Raw genomic sequence first — 20,239 nt, 5'->3', positions numbered from 1 at the left:
CTTAACATGTACAGTACATCTCTATACCTGCAGCTGGACAAATAGTATGGTTACAAACTGAACTCTGACAGTTCCAAATCCTGTTAAATTAACACAAATTTCCTATGTTGTCTTGTACATATGAACAAACATTTAAATTAATTCAAGTTAAATTTTTAGGATTACTTTGAAAGAAAAACATATGACATTATTTATGAGAAACTCTTACACTTGCAGCTCTACATTATCTAATTTGCATATTTTCTGTAGTTATTGGTATATCATTGCCAAAGGTGTTTGGTGACGATTTTAGCAATAATTCTTCCTGCTGTCTGTAGGTTTTGTCATTATGAACAATTTTTAATGTTAAAACGACCATTCCCTTTACAATTATGTAAGTTATCGTGAGTTGTTCTGACAGACCTCGACTATAGGATAGGAAAGGTAAAAACTCCCGACTCCAGCAGTAGCCTACGACGAAAGGTAGTCAACTACAGAACATTTTCATCATTCTTTGAAAATTTTTTAGAAATTCTGCATAAAATTCCTTCTTTTTTATTATGGGTGTCAAAGAGAGAGAGAGAGAGAGAGATAAAAGGAAAATAACAAATAAACATTGTACTAAACCCGATAACATTAAGCCAATACATTGCCAACTGCCGTAAATAGTCGGGCTAACTTTTGGATATAAAAGATTAAAGATTATAAAATAAATTTGGCACTTGAGGTAGGCGCCATCTCTTATTAAAATTAATAATTATAATAATTTAAACAATTTAGATTAAACTGGAAGAAAAGAAATCGGCCCAAAGCTGGGACTCAAACCCGCAACTTCTGCTTACCGTGCAGTCGTGTTGCCAGTTACGCTACCCGGACTCGCAAATTTCTTTTTTAATCTTTAATCGTTTATATCCAAAAGTTAGCCCGATTATTTACGGCAGTTGGCGGTGTATAGGAAAATAACAATTCATCACTACAAACAAGGAAAAGCACTACAAGAGAGAAAAGAAAGATTGTTAATTGGAGTCATCCAACAGTTCAGAGTGTCATTAATAAGTATAATTTTAACCTTGTCTTTTTTTAAGTGACAAAGCTCTTCAACCTGTTCTTCAAGAAATAAGGTCAAGTCCCAAACTTGACTATTGATAAATATTTTTCAACACTGCAAAGTTAAACACACACACGTATGTATGTTAATATGTAAAAAAATAAATATTACTGTTTAATTTTACTTTTCATTCAGATCTCCAAATATAAGTCTGGATGGCCTGAGCAGGTATACTATTTGACACGTAACCCCATTTATCGTCTTTCAACACGTAGTCAATTTGGAAGAGATTTCTGAAAAAAATCATATTGAAAATAGAAGAAATTTATATAAAGAAATGATTAAACTTCAGTAACTATTATACAATGAGATTAGTAAGATTAAATTAGAAGACAAACCTATTAACGAGAATCAATACTACGGCTTTATCCGGTCGTTCAAATGCTTCCACTTCAATAAACCTATCGAGCATCATTCCTTTCACGTTTGAATCAATACGAACAGTTTTGGGCGGAAGGAATTTACTGTTAAAATTGCTCAATAATTCGTACATTATTTTCATTTGAAAATAATTTCAATAATTCGTACCTGAAGTGAGCCAGTGCAAAATACATAGGTTGCCAGTAGAATTCTGCCGAAGTCAAATTAACAATAATAGGTGAATCTACGAAGTTTTTTGCCCAGTTGGGACTGCCGTTAGTGTTCAGAGCCAAATTCCAATCCATCCAACCGGCTGTCCAATGCAGTAGATCCTAAACAGAAACGGTATCATTAAAAAAATTAAGTTGTTCATATAAGTTACATCCTCGCTGTTATTAGCGAGGTTGAGGCCGAAGTTTTCAACGCAAAAGCGTGTATGTCTGACGTTCAGCGCTGCTTTCTTGTAAGTGTAGAAGTTTGATAATGGTGTTTGGAAAGTCAGTGGAATCACGCTCTACATTTCAAATGCCATTGTCAAACTTCTAGACTTAAAAGAAAGCGGCGCTGAACGTCCGACGTACACGTTTTCGCGTTTAAAACTTCGGCCTCAACCTCGCTATTGGTCTCAATTGCATACTTCTATGATATCGTGAGCATAATCTTCCGCTCTCTTCCAACTTCCCAATTGAGCACTGGGTTTTTCAAGTAGAGAACCCGAACAGGCTTCGGTGGCTAATAGAAATTTTTCGGGAAAAGTTTGGTGAGTTAGATCTAGAGATTCGGCAGGAGATGCGCCAATGAAGTACCAATGAAATCCAATTCCGGAAACGACGTCCCTTGCTTCTTTGTCATTCAATCCCCGAAACAAAAAGTAATTTACATATATAACTTGAGTTTTACTACAGGAATACCTAGTTATTGAATTTCCCGTGGAAGCCAAAAAGGGAGATAGTCTTTGATCATCCATGATGATGATTATTTTTTCTGGACCAAGTTGGTTGGCACGGAGTGTTGAAACTAAATAATTTTTGAGAAAATTCCTCTCGGTGACTGGAGTAAAACCCATTGATTGAATGGGTATAGAGGGGATTAAACCTAACGAGGGTTTGTTCTGCACCGTCAATCCCCATAAACTTACATTATCATTTTCATAAGATTTCAAAAGCCTGTTAATAATAATTTTGGTCTATTATTCGAAAATAAAAATGAGAACTGTGTTCATACATATTCTAATTAAGAATTAATTTTATATCATTGGCACGTGATGTCTTTAAAAAATATGTACAGAAGACTCTGGATAAATCGAACTTTCTTAAATTTTGTTTCAACTTAAATTTATGAGTTTCTTGTACAGTGGACCTTCGTTATAGCGCTGCTCGTTATAGCGCGGGCGATGTTCGCGACGCGATAAGCTCAAACGCGTTTATACAGGTCTGTGCAGCGTTAGTGAGTAGCGCATTTTGTTGTTACTACGTATCGAGTAATTGTGTATGTATTGAGTTCCTGCATGTATTTTGAATAGTGTTTAATTATTGTATACATGAAGAGTAAAAGAAAAGCTTGACATTATTGCTAAAGTAAAGAGCGGAGTTTTGAAAGCAAGCATAAGAAGAGAATACGGCATACCTGAAGGAACTGTAAGGGGTTGGATGGCAGAAGAAAGAAAACTGAAATCATTTGTTGATAAGCTTGCTGGGCTTACTCGAAAAAATCAAAATGTTGACGATTGCTTCTATGCATGGTTTGTGAAGGTATTCCCGTATCTGGAACTTCTTTAAAGTTGCAGGTTGAAAAATTCCATGTAAGCTTAAAAGCAGAAGGAGATTTTAATGCTTCTAACGGTTGGTTGTGGCGTTGGCAAAAACGACATGGCATCTTCCAAATTTCCATTTCTGGTGAAGCAAAGTCTATTGATATTGAAGGCGCTGCAGAATTTTTCAAACATTTCACAATTTCCATTAAGAAAGCAGGGTATACTGATGCACAAGTTTATAACTGTGATGAGACTGCATTATATTACAGAATGTTGCCAAGTAAAACTTTAGATTTAAAAAGTAACCCACAAAAGGCAGGATTAAAAAGCAAGGAAAGGATAACAGCTTTATTTTGTGTAAATATAGCTGGTAATCACAAGTTGACGCCACTCATTATAGGCAAAAGTCAAAACCCACGATGTTTCAAGTCAACCAATATCAGGCCGGATGGCCGAGCGGTCAAGGTGCTTTGGGGGACCCGGGTTCGAATCCGAACGGGTCGAGAAATCCCCAGGAATTTTTCGGAGGGGTGGTCCGTTCAGATATGTCGGGCCCCATCCCTCACCACCCAGTCGCCCCATTGTGGGCCTGGCCGAACCCATAATGCCTTTTAGTGCCCCCACAGGGCAGAAAGAGTTAGAAAAAAAAGTCAATCAATATAAAATCTCTGCCAGTTGTTTATAAAAACAGCATAAACGCTTGGATGACTTCTAACATATTTTGTGACTGGTTTCACAATTCCTTTGTTCCCTCTGTGCGAAAATTTCTGAGAGGATTGAATCTAGATCCAAAAGCTTTGCTTCTCTTAGATAATTGCTCAGCTCATCCACCTGCTGATGACCTTGTGTCTGACGATGATAAAATAAAAGTAGTGTATCTTCCAAAAAATACTACTACTATTATACAACCCTTAGATCAAGGCATTATTAGTGCTTTCATAACAAATTACCGAAGAGAAATGAAGTCATTATTAGCATCAGACATTGACGTCAATATATATATATTTTTTAAATGGATCTCAAAGACGTGTCCTACAGTATTGGACTTGTCTGGCAGGCAATCACATCAGAGTTAGAAACTGTTGGAAAAAATTAAATGAATCTAATAATCAAGTTGATCTCGATCAAACCACAACACATTCAGATTCAGCTTCAGATAATATCTTCACTGAAGCTGAAATTTCTCGTATCCAGAAAATATTGAATGAGCCAGAAATAATTAATTATTCTTTGACTGATTGGTTAGATGTAGTCGCTAGAGAAGATATTTGTCAGAATATGACTAATGAAGTGATTATTGAATCCATTTGCGGTGACGAAGATTGTCAAGAAAAAACTGATGATAAAGAAAGTGCCAGTGGGATAGCTGATATACTGTCAACAACCAAAGAAGCAATAACAGCCATGAAAACTGTTATAAAATGAGTTGAATCACAAGAAAATATTAACAGTGTCAGATTGTTACAATTAACATTTTTCAAAAGGGAAATGATACAGAAGTTATCAAAAGCAAACAAAGAAAAATTACTCACTTTTTTAAGTGATGTTTTGTAATTGAAATGAATACATAGATTTTAGTCAAGTTATAGTGTTTGTTTTTACATGCAGTACTGAATTTTCAAGTATACCTTACGTACAGTACGTAAATAAAATAATACATATACAGTATGTACTGTACTTATTAAGATGTATAACTCTGTTATGTCACTTTTAATAAAACACTTTATGTATTTTAATTTAAAAAAAAAACTTTATTAAGTGTATGTAGTTGATGGGATGTTTCAGTATATAGCTCAAATCGTTCCGAGTAAATTTATTGTGTCGCCACCTCGGTATAGCGCGGGTGTTGTTTCCCGCCCGACCTGTGCGTTATATCGGGGGGTCCACTGTACTTTGAATTGATGAATGGAATAAGGTTTGTGACACTTAATCGGTGTGTCTAAGAGAGGCACCTACCCCTATTTAGGTGTTAAAAGCTACAAATACTTTTTTTTATTGTCTAAATACATTTGAGAATATATTCAAAAACAATTTTCGGAAGTGTTTGAAATTTTGTGATTCTTTCAATTTTTGAATGTGAAAGGATGTTTTGTAGTTTCTCGTATAGTTTCTCGTATTTTTTGTTAGAAATATCATTAGTTTCGAAAGGTATTTCAAATATTCCCAAAGAAAAATAAATAAATTTGGTTTTTACGAAATTATCGAGGTATTAAAATTTACTTGACAAAATATTCTGCCCAAGTTTGATAATATTCTTCTTTAAGTATTCCAGGACTACCCATGTTTCCCGAATTTTTCATCCATCCGGGGGCACTCCACGGACTGGCAAACAATTTTATCGACTTAGATTGCATTGTTTTTAGCTCGGTGGATTAGTGGAATCTAAATGGAACAAAATTTTTAAGAAATTCGTTTAGATTTTCCACAAGTTTACGAAAAATTACCTTCAATTTCGAATCTTCTTCGGTTAAACTGAAACGAGTGAGATTCACATCTCCCGGCACATCGTCATAAGAATAAACGTGGGTAGAAAAGTCACAACTGGCTATGGGTACTCTTCCAAAAGTATAATCCAAACCTGTATATTTTTCTTTTCTTTAATTAAATGTTTGATTAAATTTAATTTAAAATTGTTATCTTTACTGTCGGAGTACAGTAATAACCACGCAATATCTGATCTTGTAACTGTTCCGGTAGACTGAGAATATTAATGCCAGCTGCATCCGTGAAAGCTCCACCAAATCCCAAAATCTCTTATCTCTTTGTTCTGTCGATTGAAATTTCCAGTCAAAGACCTCCGTCTGTAATTAAAATATACAGAAAATGCATTTAAATATCCAATTTATTTTCTACTGTGTTTATAATTTTGCAACCAGGATTAATTTTGATGTTACAAACCTAAACAAAGTCTCGAGTAAAATTGAAAATTCGAGGTTTTAAATCTCGATCCATTTTTACTACTTTCGTACAATTTTGCGGTTCCTACTTTTGCTATTTCAATAGGACCAAGGAGTTTACAGTTAGATAAACTGCAGACACATACAATACTTCCATATCCGTAATCTCTTGGAACACGCAACGATCCGAAATCTGTAAATAAAGTATATTTATATTATGTATATGTTACAGTAAAAACCCGTTTTTAGTGAAAACGCGTTTTAACTAGTTGAAACTAGCTTTTACTGGATTTCATTGTTATAACTAGAATTTACTGCTAGTCAAAAATGAATTTGAGTTAAAACTAGTTTTAACTACACAAAACCGGTTTTAACAAAATGGCTTAGTAAAAACTGTTTCGACCAAGGTCATTCAGCTAACACGTTCCTATAGTGCAGTGATTCTCAAAGTAGGAGTCGTGAAAAATATTTCGGGGGTCGCTGAAAAATTGATTCTAGATCAATTTTTTTCAAATATTTTATAAATTTACTATGGATTCATGTTTAGAAATAATAGAAATAAAAACTATATAAAATAATTTTTACTTAAATAAATTGCACATATTTAAATAATAAAATATTTAAATACAAGCCTAACCCCCTCCCTCCGGGATGTTTTTCGAGACATATTCATTCTTCGGGGATCCTTTGAAATTTTTAAGTACAGAAGGGGGGTCGCGGTCCAAAAAGTTTGAGAAACACTGCTATAGTGTATGATGACTTTCGTATCGCTTTAACCCTTTCCCCCGACATCTTGTTTACGTTTATTTTGCGATCCCTCCTAAGGCAATATAGGTCAGTCAGGCAATAATATTTTAAAAGTTCACCAAAATCAAATTATCATATATATGAAAAAATCACTTACATTTATTAATATCTAGTTTTAAATACTATATTTTTCAATACATTTTATTAGAAAAATTTATAAGAAAAAATAATAATATATATCAGAACTGACACACAAACTTGATAATTTGTAACATTTTGTGAAAATTAACATTGTTTAGTTACATAGTTGTTTGCCGGCACTGAGCCAGAAAGACGTAGAATATTGTTTTGTACAATTCAATATAACACTTATGCATGTATGTTTATTCGTTGTGAAATTATCGCACATTATATCAAACATTTGTTCGAAATCAAAATTTTATATTGCTATCGACTAATATAATCAATTATTATACTTTATTCACTTCATATCGAACGAGATTATATCTGTTGTTAATAAATTTTACAAAAATCGATATTTACCAAAGTAACGACGAATCGGTACCCTCGAAGTTTTGCTTAAAAAACCAGGGTACCGATCGATCGGTGCCTTCGGGGACAAAGGGTTAATTAATGTTAATAACACAGATGTGTGACCAATATTTTCAATAAATATCGTATTAAATAATACAAATGTTTTAATCCCAATCATCACTTTATTTATTTCCCCCAAACATTTATGTAGCTAAAATTAGTTTTTAACTAATGTTAAAAGTTAAAACTAGTTTTATCTAAAATCAAAACATGTACAGCAGTAAATTCGGTTTTAACTAGACAAAACGGGTTATAACAATGACATCCAGTAAAAACTAGTTTCAACTAGTTAAAACGCATTTTCACTAAAAACGGGTTTTTACTGTAACATATACACAATATATAATAGAAATGTGTAATTATATAGTATAAAATATGTAAAATAAATAAATAGAAATATGTAAATAAAAAGTTTAGTCTGTAGGCAATTGACGCTTCTCTCGGTTAACCGCATCGAACTTTCCGCCATTAAGACACCACGTGATTGTATTTTCTCACGTAACTACCAGACGAACTGTTATTGGCTGATAGAAACGCGTCTTGGCGGCGGTCGCCGCAAAAGTTGGTAGAATTCTAACTTTTGCGGCACAAAATCGACTTCTGCGGCGAGAAAAAGTGACGTCATTCTGTTGCTTTTCCTTGTCGCAGAAGTTGCTTCTCTGAATTATTTTTAACCAGTATTACTAAACATTTAGAAAGGGAAATCCCTAAAATCGGAAAAATAGACAAAATTCCTTTACAACGTAGGTTGATAAACACACAACCCAGGTGTCGCTTTTACACACACACCTCCGAAATGTGGGTGCAACCGGCGTCTTCTCTGGTAGTTAACAATTGTTCGTTGCATAACCAGACAAAACAAAAAACGGATATAAAATACATATATAGTTTAAAATTAAATAATAAGTTGGAAATTTTATTGTAAGAGAATACATTATTAGCTAAAAGAATAAAATAAATTGATTAAAATTATACATAATGTCCATAATAATTTACGAATATATATAAGTATATGATGATAGCCAAAATTTGGGGGATGGTGAGCTCCCACATAACATTATCTTTCTTAACAACCTTGAAACCGTGTCGGTAGTTTTTCCCTTGTCAAACACGATGAAGTGCAATCACTCGACCACTTGGCATTTTTCATCTTATACCTTTATTCAGTTGATACGCCTACTTGTTATTTTTACACGTTTCGGGCCTAATAATGTCCCTCTTCAGTCAACTAAAATTAATAAAATACACACAAATCATAAGATGTAATACACATATATAGGCGTTGTAAATATTAAACAACACATACCTCAAGATCACTCTTTAAATACTCTACATCCGCCTGACAGGTGTATAATTGGTAAAATTTACCTATGGTGGTAAAATGGCGACTTGTCTCGGATTCCAGCAAACAGAAGAAAGTGGGGACATTTTAACCTAACCTATTCTAATAATTTGTTTGGCAATAATTATAGTAATTTATTAGAATAGGTTTTTTTTAACTCTTTCCGCCCTGTGGGCACTAAGAGGGCCTCTTATAGCAAGCCCATTATGGGTTCGGCCAGGCCCACAATGGGACGGCCGGGTGGTGAGGGACGGGACCAACATATCCGAACGGACCACCCCGAAAAATTCCTGGGGATTTTTCGACCCGTCCGGATTCGATTCCGAGTCCCCCAGGGCGGCAGGCTGCTAACCTTGACCGCTCAACCATCCGGCCTAATATTAGAATAGGTTAGGTTAGAACGTGCGTCCCCACTTTCTTCTGTTTGCTGGAATCGGAGACGAGCCGCCATTTTGCCACCATAGGTAAATTTAACCCATTTTTCTTTTTGTTTCGCGTACGTAGTGTTTAGTATCACTACAAGTACAAGGAATTTGGTATCGTTTCGGCTGGTATTTGTTTTTCTTTCTTTGTAAGGTTTTAAGTTTTTCAATCTAGCATATATTTTTTCATATTTTGGTGCAAGCTTAACGTCTATTTTCTTTGTTTCGCTATTAATTCTTCATATAAACCTTCGATGTATGGAAAGGCAGTATATCTTACTTTAGAATGTGCTTATTTTCTGTATTAGTTTTCAAGGCGTTTATTTTTCTTGCCCAGGCTTTTAATAATCTGTGGGTATCCATCCAAAAGAAATTTCTTTTTTAGCTCAGTTATCTCGTTTTTTACAACAGCATTTTACCTTACAAATTACCTATCTCTTTATGAATTTCGAAGACGGAGTGTCTAGATTTAAGATCTACCAAAGCAGTGTCTATGTTTTCAATCCATGCCTGCATTCTATCTAAACGCTAAAAGTACTTGTAATTTATTATTTGGAGAAGCTTGTAGTTTCAACAAAAGTTTAATTCCTTCCTGAACATTAATCTCTTTTTCGGCATTTATATAAGACAGAATCAATTCCTTCGTTCACTCACCTGTAACATTTTCTTCGCTTCCAATTCGTTTCTTTACGTTTCGTGGCGATCCATCCTGGGAGAATGGCGAAAAAGTTTTCCTTTTCTCAGATGAGAATTCTGTCATTTTTCAAGAAAATAACAATAATGCGTTAAATCACTGTGAGGTTTGCCGAACGACTGCGTTAGTCAGAATGTCGCGCGGTCACGATCCACGTGTGGGAGTGAAAGAAACTCTCAAGAGACAGGTTTTCATTCGTAACCCGTTTATATAACAAAAGGTGCTTACAACTACGATACACTTTTATCAGCGGCGGCGTTCGAGTCTTCTGGGCCTTCTCTCGGAATCGAAAGTCCACAAGAAAAGTCCTCCGATGTTTCGCAGGAGTATGATGGCCCCGGGGCGCACTGTTCAGCTTCTCGAGGGAAAGTTCCGGACGTAGGGACGATTCCGATTACAGGTGACAAATCCAAGGGAGTGGGTGATCTTCCAAAAGAGATGTAATCCAACTGCCGAAGATCACGGGAAAAAAACCCCGTCGTAAAATCGCGAGACAAAGCTCTAAGAGCCAAGAACCGAGAGAACTAATGACCGAGAGAACGTCACATCCCATTTTCTCAGGGTTTTTATAACTTTCTTTTGAGTCCCAGATCGAACATTCCGATAGGTCGATGTCGATTTGCCTCCGCTTTCTAATTGGTCCCCCCCCTCGTTACGCATTGTAACGAGATCGGAACCCCGGTCGTCGGATGAGTCAACATCGACTGACAATTCGATTCCTACCGAAGATGTTCGATCTAAGTACTCAAATTCATCTATTGTTTCAACCTGAGAAGAATAACTTTCTCAGAAATTTCTACAGACGTGTCCTTTTATGGACATGTAATATTCACTTTTCGTTTAACTATTTTTTTCTTGTCTGACGGTTTCTTTTTACAACGTTAATCTATAATAACAACAATTATTATTATTTGCTTCTTTACAAAAATTAGAAAAAAAGATTTTCTTATTTGCACAAATAGTAGGCCCACTTCCGAAGCTTCACATCACAACAGTCAGCGCCTCCCTTATAAGATCAAATTAAGGCAAATCAGAAATTTGCAGACACGTTTTCAATAAATAACTTATAAACAATTTGTATATTCTCGATAAATATTTCGAAACTCGTCTTCGTTACATTACATTATCCAGTATTTTAATCAGACTTCAATAATTGAAAGATATAATTCATTAACACAACTACACTCACGACTTGCTTCATTAAAATAATTAGATAAATTATAAATTTTTGTTCACTTACCAAAGTAGATCCAAAAAATGTAAGCGAATAAAGTTATTCGGAACATCACGCTCAAGATTCAAAAACCCGAAAATGCATAATCGCTTGATAGTTTTTTATCTAAATACATAAATATAGCTATAAGTAGCGATTGTTACCACGTGAGACGATCGTTTATATCTGATTTATTTCTGTTGTTATTTCTATCTTAGATCAAAACAAAACGGTTAATGACACAGAGGGCTCGCCAGTATCGAGTGGATAAACCACTGGAGACTGACCGCGAGTTTGCGGTACTAGAGACACGGGTTCGAGTGAGGTCGATTCAATGGCGCATTATAGATTTGATTTATGGGGTACAAGCAAATTTGAATTAGGGGTCTTATGTACTGTAGTGTTGCCGTCAGGCACTTTTCTTAGGAGGAAATGTTTTCTTATAATCGATTGGTTTGAGGGTCCAGGCAAAAAGAGTAATTGACGCATCAATGGATAGATTCAAAAAAAGTTCATAAGTTTTGTATCCGCGTATCCGGCCAAATAGACAATTGAACGATCGATCAACGAGATACAAGCTGGTGGATGGTGCCAATTCATGAATATGGAAGAAAAACTTCTTTGATCCGACGAATTGGAAAAATTAAAAGTAAATAAACAAACTAATGTGTATTCAATATACAAACTTTATTTAATCTAAATTTTAATTTTAAAACAAAAAGTTCTGAACGAATTTGTAAAATGTACGGTAGTAAAATATATGTTTTGTTATCAGAACTGTACTATCTCAAAATCGGTAATCAAACCGGCTGCCAAAGAAGACTCTGAAACGAACGAGGCGATGAGACATAGTTTAAACTGCCTCCGGAATCGTGAAGAATAAAATCTACTGGAAAACCATTACTGAAAAAAACGAATACACTTTTTAAATTAATATATTTTGAATTTTTAACGATTTTTAAATTACATCTAACCTGTTAATTATTACTAAAACAGTTCCATTGTCGGGCCTTTCGAATGCAACGATATTAAATTTGTCAATATTCAAACCTTGCAGATTTGAACCAATTCTTACGGATCCCGGAGGAAGTAGTTTACTAAAATAATCACTTATTAGCACTAGTGACGTATAAATAATTAATATATTACCAAAAATATATTACGATTACCTGAAATGGGCTAATGCGTAATACGTTGGTTGTCTATAAAATTCTTTAGCCGTAACATTCACAATTATAGGAGAGTCGACAAAATTTTTAACCCAGTTAGGCCCACCTTCTGGATTAAGTGCGAGATTCCAATCAACCCATCCAGAGGTCCAATGGTTCAAATCCTGTATATGCACGTAAAAACATCTATTATTTCGATATTGCTTATCACTTAAATTTATTGTAAACTCACAAGGAAGGAATATCAAGTTAGTATTATGTTAACATTAGATAATGCGATGCTCGTGCAACAAATAACATAATAATACTATTTGTCAGATTCGTGTATTCTGTATGCAGTAGAACGGTTAAAAAGTTGACCAAGGGACCAATTTAAAAAACTTCTTAAGCAGAAATAAAAATAATATAGTGTTTCTTACATTTATTTAACACGTAAATAGGGGCATATAGAAAGTCCTCTCTGGAGGAACTTCCCTTTGGCATTATCGTATCCCGTCAAATCCGATCAAATCCACATATTGATAGCGCTTGTCAGAACACACTGCTTGTTGCTCGATAACCAAGTGTAAGAATATGGCAAAATCTGTGTTCGAGCTTAAATTTTTTCGTTATTTTTTTTCTATACAATTTATAATTGATACTATTGTTATGTACCTGTATTATATCATGGGCGTAAGATTCTCCTCTTTCCCAACTTCCCAATTTAACTTTGGGTTTATCCCAAGGAAAAGATCCAGCGCAAGCTTCCGTCGACAATATAAATTTACTAGGAAATTTCTTTCGAATAATATCTAGTATTTCGGGAGGAGAAATAGCATTGGCATACCAATGAAATGCAATTCCAGCTACATACTGAGAGATTTCAGTTTCATTTAAAACCTGAAAAACACACATATCATGTATATGTATTATGTTTTTACAAAAATTTGGGCAATACTAATGATAAATTAATATGAGTTAATTTGTAATAAATAAATAGTAACATTATATTTATATGCTATCCTATATTAAAAATGAGATTACCACTTCGGCCCACGTTGGTAAAAGATATCTTTGATCATCCAAGATCATTAATTTCAATTTATCGATTCCGTAACCGTTACGTTTTAGAGTCGGGCCCAAATTATAACGAATAAATTCTCGTTGAGTTTGTGCTGTAAATCCCATTGCTTGAAATGAATAGTTAGGTATGAACCCTTCCATTGGTTCATTTTCGGCCGTCACACCCCAAAATGTCACATTATGCTCTTCGTAAGCTTGAAGAAATCTACAAAAAGTATAAAATTACCACATAATACTTCTGGATAATTCTTATTTATTTGAAACTGGATATAATCATAAGATAGACTTGCTTTACAAAATACTCTGCCCACGTCTGATAATACTCTCCTCCAGGTTTTCCTTTAAGAACACCAGGACCGGCCATTTTCCCCGAATTTTTCATCCATCCAGGTGCACTCCAAGGACTGGCAAAGAGTTTTATTGATTTCGATTGCAGTTCTTCGGCTCGAAGAATAAAAGGAATCTAATCGAATGAGACTTTATATTCACGAGAAACTTTTATAATTAAAAATGCAAAGTATTCTCCAACTGTTCTATTTCTCAAAAATTATTTAATACCTATATCAATAGGTTAATAAAGTAAACTTTTTATTATTGATACAAAATTCCTGTTATGATTGCGTGTTTTGTTATTTAAATGCTCTACTTATCGTTAGCATTTCGGTTTATTATTGAACTGCAATTTGAAATAATTGTAGACATTCCCACTGTCGTCCGTCCGCCCGTCTTTCCCAAATCTCGAGAAAGGAGTTAGATAGACGAAAGACGAGACCAGATACGGAAACTTTAGGGACGGGAGGCCCCGATTAACTATACACGAGTTTCTGATACAAAACAAAAGTCATATTATTTTAATTCAAAAAATTTCCCCTGAAAGCAGTCATTTTTAGACAGTGTTTATCGATAATAGAGATCTATCAAAATCGGCAAATTAAAAATAATATGTAAAATGATTCTAAAAGTATTTAAAAATTATTACTTATTTAAATTACACAATATTTACCTTTAATTCTAAATCTTCTTCAGTTAAATTGAAATGTGTTAAGTTCAAATCTCCGGGAACATCGTCGTACGAATAGACACGGGTGGAAAAGTCGCAACTGGCCATAGGAACTCTTCCAATAGTGTAGTCCAAACCTGTGTTAATTAACTTTGCTTAATATTAAGCATTCGTTTAATATTAATTTCTAAAAACTCAATTCCCACCATCCGAAGAGTAGTAACCACGTAGTAATTGATCTTGTAATTTGACTGGTAAACTCAGAATATTAATGCCAGACGCATCTGTGAAAGCTCCACCAAATCCTAAAATCTCTTGATATCTTTTAGTTCTATCAATTGTAATTTCGACACTTTCATTTCCTGAAACAGTTATTATAATTTTATAGCAGCTATTCAAAGCTATTTTATTTATAAAATATTTTAGGATCATTGATAACCGAATTTTCAAATTTTAGATTATATTTCTACATGTTTATTGTCTAAGATATTATTTAAAAATTTTAAATCGTAAATTCAAAATTATATTTTAAACTTTCATATCGTCTGATCCGTGCTATAAGGTCGTCTTCTAGCTGACAAAGGGGTGAAATTACATAAACAACAAAAGTTTTCAATGAAAACCTCTAAGAAGAGAAATTGCCATTGAAAATATCAGGTCAATATAACATAAATTGAATTTTTTTACGAGGCCTCAACTTCCTTCTGGCTTTTCTGTAAAATTATTCGAAATTAGACGTACGACCTTCTTGCACGCACCCGACGATATTGCATAGAAGTTTTTCTTACGAATGACAATATTTTTTATATCGTACCGATAAAATTGGCAGAAAAGTTTACGTCTTTCCTAAAGAATCTCATCCCGTATTTGTTGCTTTCGTATATTCTAACCTCTCCCCGAGTAGGCAAGACTATTTCGCCAAGTTGATCACAAAATGTAACATTACATACGCATACGACACTTCCATATCCATAATTCTTTGATTGGCATTTTTCTCCTAAAACTGTAATAAAATGCGTATACATGTATTACAATGACGTATACAATGACAATTTTATTGCAAGTATTAACATCTACAACACTTAACGTATCATTATTATATTATATTAATTTGGAATATTTACGATTTTTTTTAAAACTCTTTCTGCCGTGTGGGCACTAAAAAGGCCTTTTCAGCAAGTCCATTATGGTTTCGACCAGGCCCACAATGAGGCAGCTGGCTGGTGTCAGAGGGAACTTAATAATACAGTAATGCCATCAGGGTCTTTCGTCGACCCGATGGCATTACTGTATTCTCTATATTAACAATTCCCAACCGCGGATACGCGGAAAAAATTAATAATGGCGGATGTACAGTATAGTACTATAACAGTATTCAGATTCCTCATTGAAGTCTTTGGCGACGTCACGACACCACTCCAGTTCCCCCTCAAACCAAGCGTCCGACCGCCCTGTTTACAATTAATTGCTTTATATAATAGTTACATATACAGATATAAAATTAAATACAGATGATGATGATAATTTTGCTGATTTCACATTTGATATAAACATCGCCTTTATCACATTAACAAAATAAAAATGCGACTTACCGAAAGGAATGGCTAATATTAAACATAAAAAGCGTGTACAAAGATCCATCTCCGAATAATTCCCTACTCGATCTCGAACGATTAAAAATAAATGAAATCTTGTTCCTCTGTCTGATATAAAACGATGTGGATTTTCGATCTGAAAGCTTTTAAGATGTTTATAAAATTAATAATTTCCATGTATTTTTTTTTAATCAGCAGATTTTAGCCTCGCTGGTTTGCAGTCGTCAATGTAATGAAAGTAAGTAGGATATGTCGTTTGATGATGCCGGAAATCGAAGTGTTTACATAAAAACGCCAATCGGAGCTTTCTAAAATGACGACACAATTCTTACACAGCTAAAAATTAGCTGTGTAATTTACATCTTCTCAGGAGGTGTTCTGTATTATAGACTAAGTAGGTTTTCTGAATGTAATGCGAGCAGCAACACGAACGTGTCGAGAATGTTAAGTGTTATCACCCTATTTAGTGAAACCATTCACTAACACATGCCATTCCACACACGTTCGTGTTGCTACTCAACTGGAGACTAGGCACTGGCCTGGATCATCTGTCAAAATCAAAATTAATACCAAGTTGACGTTATTTAGAGTTTTCATATATAATACTTTATAAATATCAAATTATATATTTAAAACAAATATACTTAATAATCTCTAATTCATATTTACACACATTTTAATTTGTTTTAATCAAAACAGGATGAAAGTCCATTTGTTAATAAATATCAGTAACTAGATTACCGTTGAAATGTAGCAAAAACTTTAGACTATAGCGTGACCGTGTTAGATCCGAAGCGTAAGATAAAGTGGATGTAAATATTATTTCTTCTTAATGCTCCATTTATTGGACACTTAGTCAAAATGGTACATTTCCAGCTTGCTTGTTTAATGTTACTGATATCCCTTGGTAAGTAAACTTAGTTTTAAACTTACAAATACTTTAGTTTATAATATCCTTTCAATTAATTACTAAATTTTACTTAACGTAGTTACCGGAGAAAACTGTAAGCCAAGAAATTATGGGTTTGGAAGTGTTGTGTGTGTATGCAATGTTACATTTTGTGACCAGCTGGGTAAAATAGTCTTGCCTACTCCTGGAATGGTCAGAGTATACGAAAGCAATAAACATGGAATGCGATTCTACGCCAAAGATTTAAATTTTTCTTCTTATTTTACTGGTAACGACTTTCTGATGAATTTTGAAATGTATGTTTTTTGCATGACATTTAATTTTGAATTTGAAAATTTCATTTCCAATCACAAAGATTAACATAAATAAAATAGTTTAATGTACAGTTTTAAAGAATTATTACTATTTATTTCAGGAAATGAAAGTGTCGAAATTACAATTGATAGAACTAAAAGATATCAAGAGATTTTAGGATTTGGTGGAGCTTTCACAGATGCGTCTGGCATTAATATTCTGAGTTTACCAGTCAAATTACAAGATCAATTACTACGTGGTTACTACTCTTCGGATGGTGGGAATTGAGTTTTTAGAAATTAATATTAAACGAATGCTTAATATTAAGCAAAGTTAATTAACACAGGTTTGGACTACACTATTGGAAGAGTTCCTATGGCCAGTTGCGACTTTTCCACCCGTGTCTATTCGTACGACGATGTACCCGGAGATTTGAACTTAACACATTTCAATTTAACTGAAGATGATTTGGAATTAAAGGTAAACTTTTAATTTCAAATTATTTGGAAAAAATCGACAGATCATTATTATTTTATTCAGATTCCACTTATTCGTCGGGCCCAAAATTTACAAATCAAAACAATCAGACTATTTGCTAGTCCCTGGAGTGCGCCCGGATGGATGAAAAATTCGGGAAGAATGGCGGGTCCTGGTGTCCTTAAAGGAAAACCGGGAGGAGAATATTACAAAGCATGGGCAGAATATTTTGTAAAGTCAGTTTGTTTTTTATTTATATTCAATTATAAAACAATGTAGTCTCTAATAAACTTGAAAAAATAATTAATTTGAATTTTTATTCTAGATTTTTGCAATCTTATGAAGTTAATAATGTAACTTTTTGGGGTGTGACAGCCGAAAATGAACCAACGGAAGGATTAAGACGTAATTATTCATTCCAAGCATTGGGTTTCACGTCAGAAACTCAGAGAGATTTTATACGATATAATTTGGGGCCAACTTTAAACAAAAATGGTTTTGGAATTGATAAATTAAAGTTAATGATAATGGATGATCAGAGAGGTCTATTACCAACATGGGCTGAAGTGGTAAGATGTTCAAAACAAAACAGATAATCATTTTAAATCTTTTAAATTTGAAAGTTTTAGAAATATTAATAAATCTAACTATTAAATTTATTTTAGGTGTTAAATGAAACTGTAACTTCTCGATATGTAGCAGGAATTGCTTTTCACTGGTACGGTAATGCTGTTGCTCCTCCAGAATTATTAGACATTACTCACAACAAATTCCCAAATAAATTTATACTGTCAACAGAAGCTTGTGTAGAGTCTCCACACTGGGATAAACAAAAAGTTAAATTAGGAAGCTGGGAAAGAGGAGAATCTTATGCTTATGACATAATCCAAGTAATAATTATTATAATCGAAGTAATTTTAAAAACATTTAACTAAAATAACTAAGTGAATAAAACAATTGTAGGATTTGAACCATTGGACCTCTGGATGGGTTGATTGGAATCTCGCACTTAATCCAGAAGGTGGGCCTAACTGGGTTAAAAATTTTGTCGACTCTCCTATAATTGTGAATGTCACAGCTAAAGAATTTTATAGACAACCAACGTATTACGCATTGGCCCATTTCAGGTAATCTTAATATATTTTTGGTAATATATTAATTATTTATACGTCACTAGTGCTAATAAGTGATTATTTTAGTAAACTACTTCCTCCGGGATCTGTAAGAATTGGTTCAAATCTGCAAGGTTTGAATATTGACAAATTTAATATAGTTGCATTCGAAAGGCCTGACAATGGAACTGTTTTAGTCATAATCAACAGGTTAGATACTTTAATATTGCTTTTATTTAATCCAAAAATTTTTTAAATATATATTTTTTTAGGAATGACTTTGCAATAGATTTTATTCTGAAAGATTTGATATTCAATTTGAAGTATACTGCTTCTCCTCATTCATTTCAAAGTTTCATATGGAAGTCAGTCTATTAAATTAATATACATTTGAGGTAATAAATATTTAAATTTTGATATTTCATTATAATAGCAAGATGTAAAAATTAAAACAAAAGGAAATTTTTAACTAATAAAACAAATTATTTACTTATCATCAATTTAATTCCATAAATTACTCCAAGATTGTTTTGTAATCTTATAAATATTGCTATTAAAAGAACTCTTAATTCAAAATACATAATTTTAGAATAAAATTGGAAAAACTGTGTTTATTGTACACCAAAGGTAATATATCTGTATTACAAAATGGTGGTAAGTTGTTAATCCTAATTACAGTGTGAATTAAAACTAAAATTTTAAACAATTTTATTGAAATAAAATTGATGATGTTTATTAACAATATGAATTATTATAATTATTTTCATTTTGTTTTACATATTACAGTGCAAAAAGTTTACAGATAATTCTACACTGACTAGAAACAATGCAGATCGAAAGACTGCTCTACATTAATTTGATGAAGATCGTTCTTACAAGGCAAGATAAATTTATTATTTGTATTCGTGGTCCCATTCTAAACAAATGTATTTACATATTGTCAAGTAAAAAACAATGCAATAATATTGTAATGCTTATAAATGAAAATTAAGTTTCTACACATAATTGTAATAATATTTAAAATACACAGGTAATGGACCAAAAGTAGAAAATTATTTTAACATTTTGGCCATATAAGCAATGCATGCAAACTGTACAAGTATGAAGGCCCAAATTTTTATTTCTATAATAATGGAATAATATAATAATATATATTCCATAATAAAGGCTCCATTATGTATACAGAGAACGAGAATCTAGAAGGAGATTAATCATATGAAACGACTTGAAAATAATTTTTAGTGATTTACTTTTATTTTCTTGAAGAAAATAATGAAATATTTCTTAAACAAAAAGTTTAAAATCTAAGCTAATCTATAATAAAATTAAATAGAAAATCATAAGTGATATGCATATAAAGGTTCCACAGGCAAGTATAAAAATTATTGTTAAAAAACTGAAACTTTGAAATACTATCTGATTGTCAAAGCTTGATTAGTTGATGTGGTTAGATTAATAATAGTTATGTATCTTACCAATTCAATTACAACTTATTGTAATATTATATCATC

General features: G+C 33.2%; 2 protein-coding genes and 1 pseudogene across 2 annotated transcripts; 1 reads left to right on the top strand and 2 right to left on the bottom strand.

Moving 5' to 3' along the window:
* Nucleotides 1-1,214: 1,214 nt before the first annotated feature.
* LOC136980888 (lysosomal acid glucosylceramidase-like) lies at nt 1,215-9,962 on the bottom strand (annotated as a pseudogene).
* Nucleotides 9,963-11,779: 1,817 nt separating this feature from the next.
* On the bottom strand, nt 11,780-16,048 carry LOC136980882 (lysosomal acid glucosylceramidase-like). Its single transcript, XM_067277088.1, has 10 exons — nt 15,933-16,048; nt 15,155-15,343; nt 14,547-14,702; nt 14,344-14,477; nt 13,631-13,803; nt 13,302-13,545; nt 12,933-13,157; nt 12,279-12,442; nt 12,084-12,206; nt 11,780-12,012 (listed from the first exon to the last, which is right to left on the bottom strand). The coding sequence occupies exons 1-10, from the start codon at nt 15,979-15,981 to the stop codon at nt 11,910-11,912; spliced, it is 1,560 nt and encodes a 519-aa protein (XP_067133189.1). The 5' UTR covers nt 15,982-16,048; the 3' UTR covers nt 11,780-11,909.
* Nucleotides 16,049-16,704: 656 nt separating this feature from the next.
* On the top strand, nt 16,705-19,758 carry LOC136980883 (lysosomal acid glucosylceramidase-like). Its single transcript, XM_067277089.1, has 11 exons — nt 16,705-16,842; nt 16,925-17,113; nt 17,261-17,416; nt 17,486-17,619; nt 17,680-17,852; nt 17,942-18,185; nt 18,282-18,506; nt 18,580-18,743; nt 18,816-18,938; nt 19,001-19,123; nt 19,515-19,758. Exons 1-10 carry the CDS (start codon nt 16,797-16,799, stop codon nt 19,104-19,106), a joined length of 1,560 nt encoding a protein of 519 aa, XP_067133190.1. The 5' UTR covers nt 16,705-16,796; the 3' UTR covers nt 19,107-19,123; nt 19,515-19,758.
* Nucleotides 19,759-20,239: the final 481 nt, after the last annotated feature.

The sequence above is a fragment of the Centruroides vittatus genome, unplaced genomic scaffold (assembly GCF_030686945.1).
Source record: "Centruroides vittatus isolate TY-2023 unplaced genomic scaffold, ASM3068694v2 contig_728, whole genome shotgun sequence".
NCBI classification, from domain to species: Eukaryota; Metazoa; Arthropoda; class Arachnida; order Scorpiones; family Buthidae; genus Centruroides; species Centruroides vittatus.
This window is presented reverse-complemented; position numbering and strand designations above follow the sequence as displayed.

Bases quoted from the DNA above. Each gene is read 5' to 3' on its own strand.
- LOC136980882 (XM_067277088.1), bottom strand. From the start codon at position 15,981: ATGGATCTTTGTACACGCTTTTTATGTTTAATATTAGCCATTCCTTTC. The intron at 14,703-15,154 runs GTACGATATAAA...TAACTGTTTCAG, and splicing joins CTTTTCTGCCAATTTTATCG to GAAATGAAAGTGTCGAAATT. The intron at 13,546-13,630 runs GCAAGTCTATCT...TACTTTTTGTAG, and splicing joins TGGGCAGAGTATTTTGTAAA to ATTTCTTCAAGCTTACGAAG.
- LOC136980883 (XM_067277089.1), top strand. From the start codon at position 16,797: ATGGTACATTTCCAGCTTGCTTGTTTAATGTTACTGATATCCCTTG. The intron at 17,620-17,679 runs GTAAACTTTTAA...TATTTTATTCAG, and splicing joins AAGATGATTTGGAATTAAAG to ATTCCACTTATTCGTCGGGC. The intron at 18,507-18,579 runs GTAATAATTATT...AAACAATTGTAG, and splicing joins ATGCTTATGACATAATCCAA to GATTTGAACCATTGGACCTC.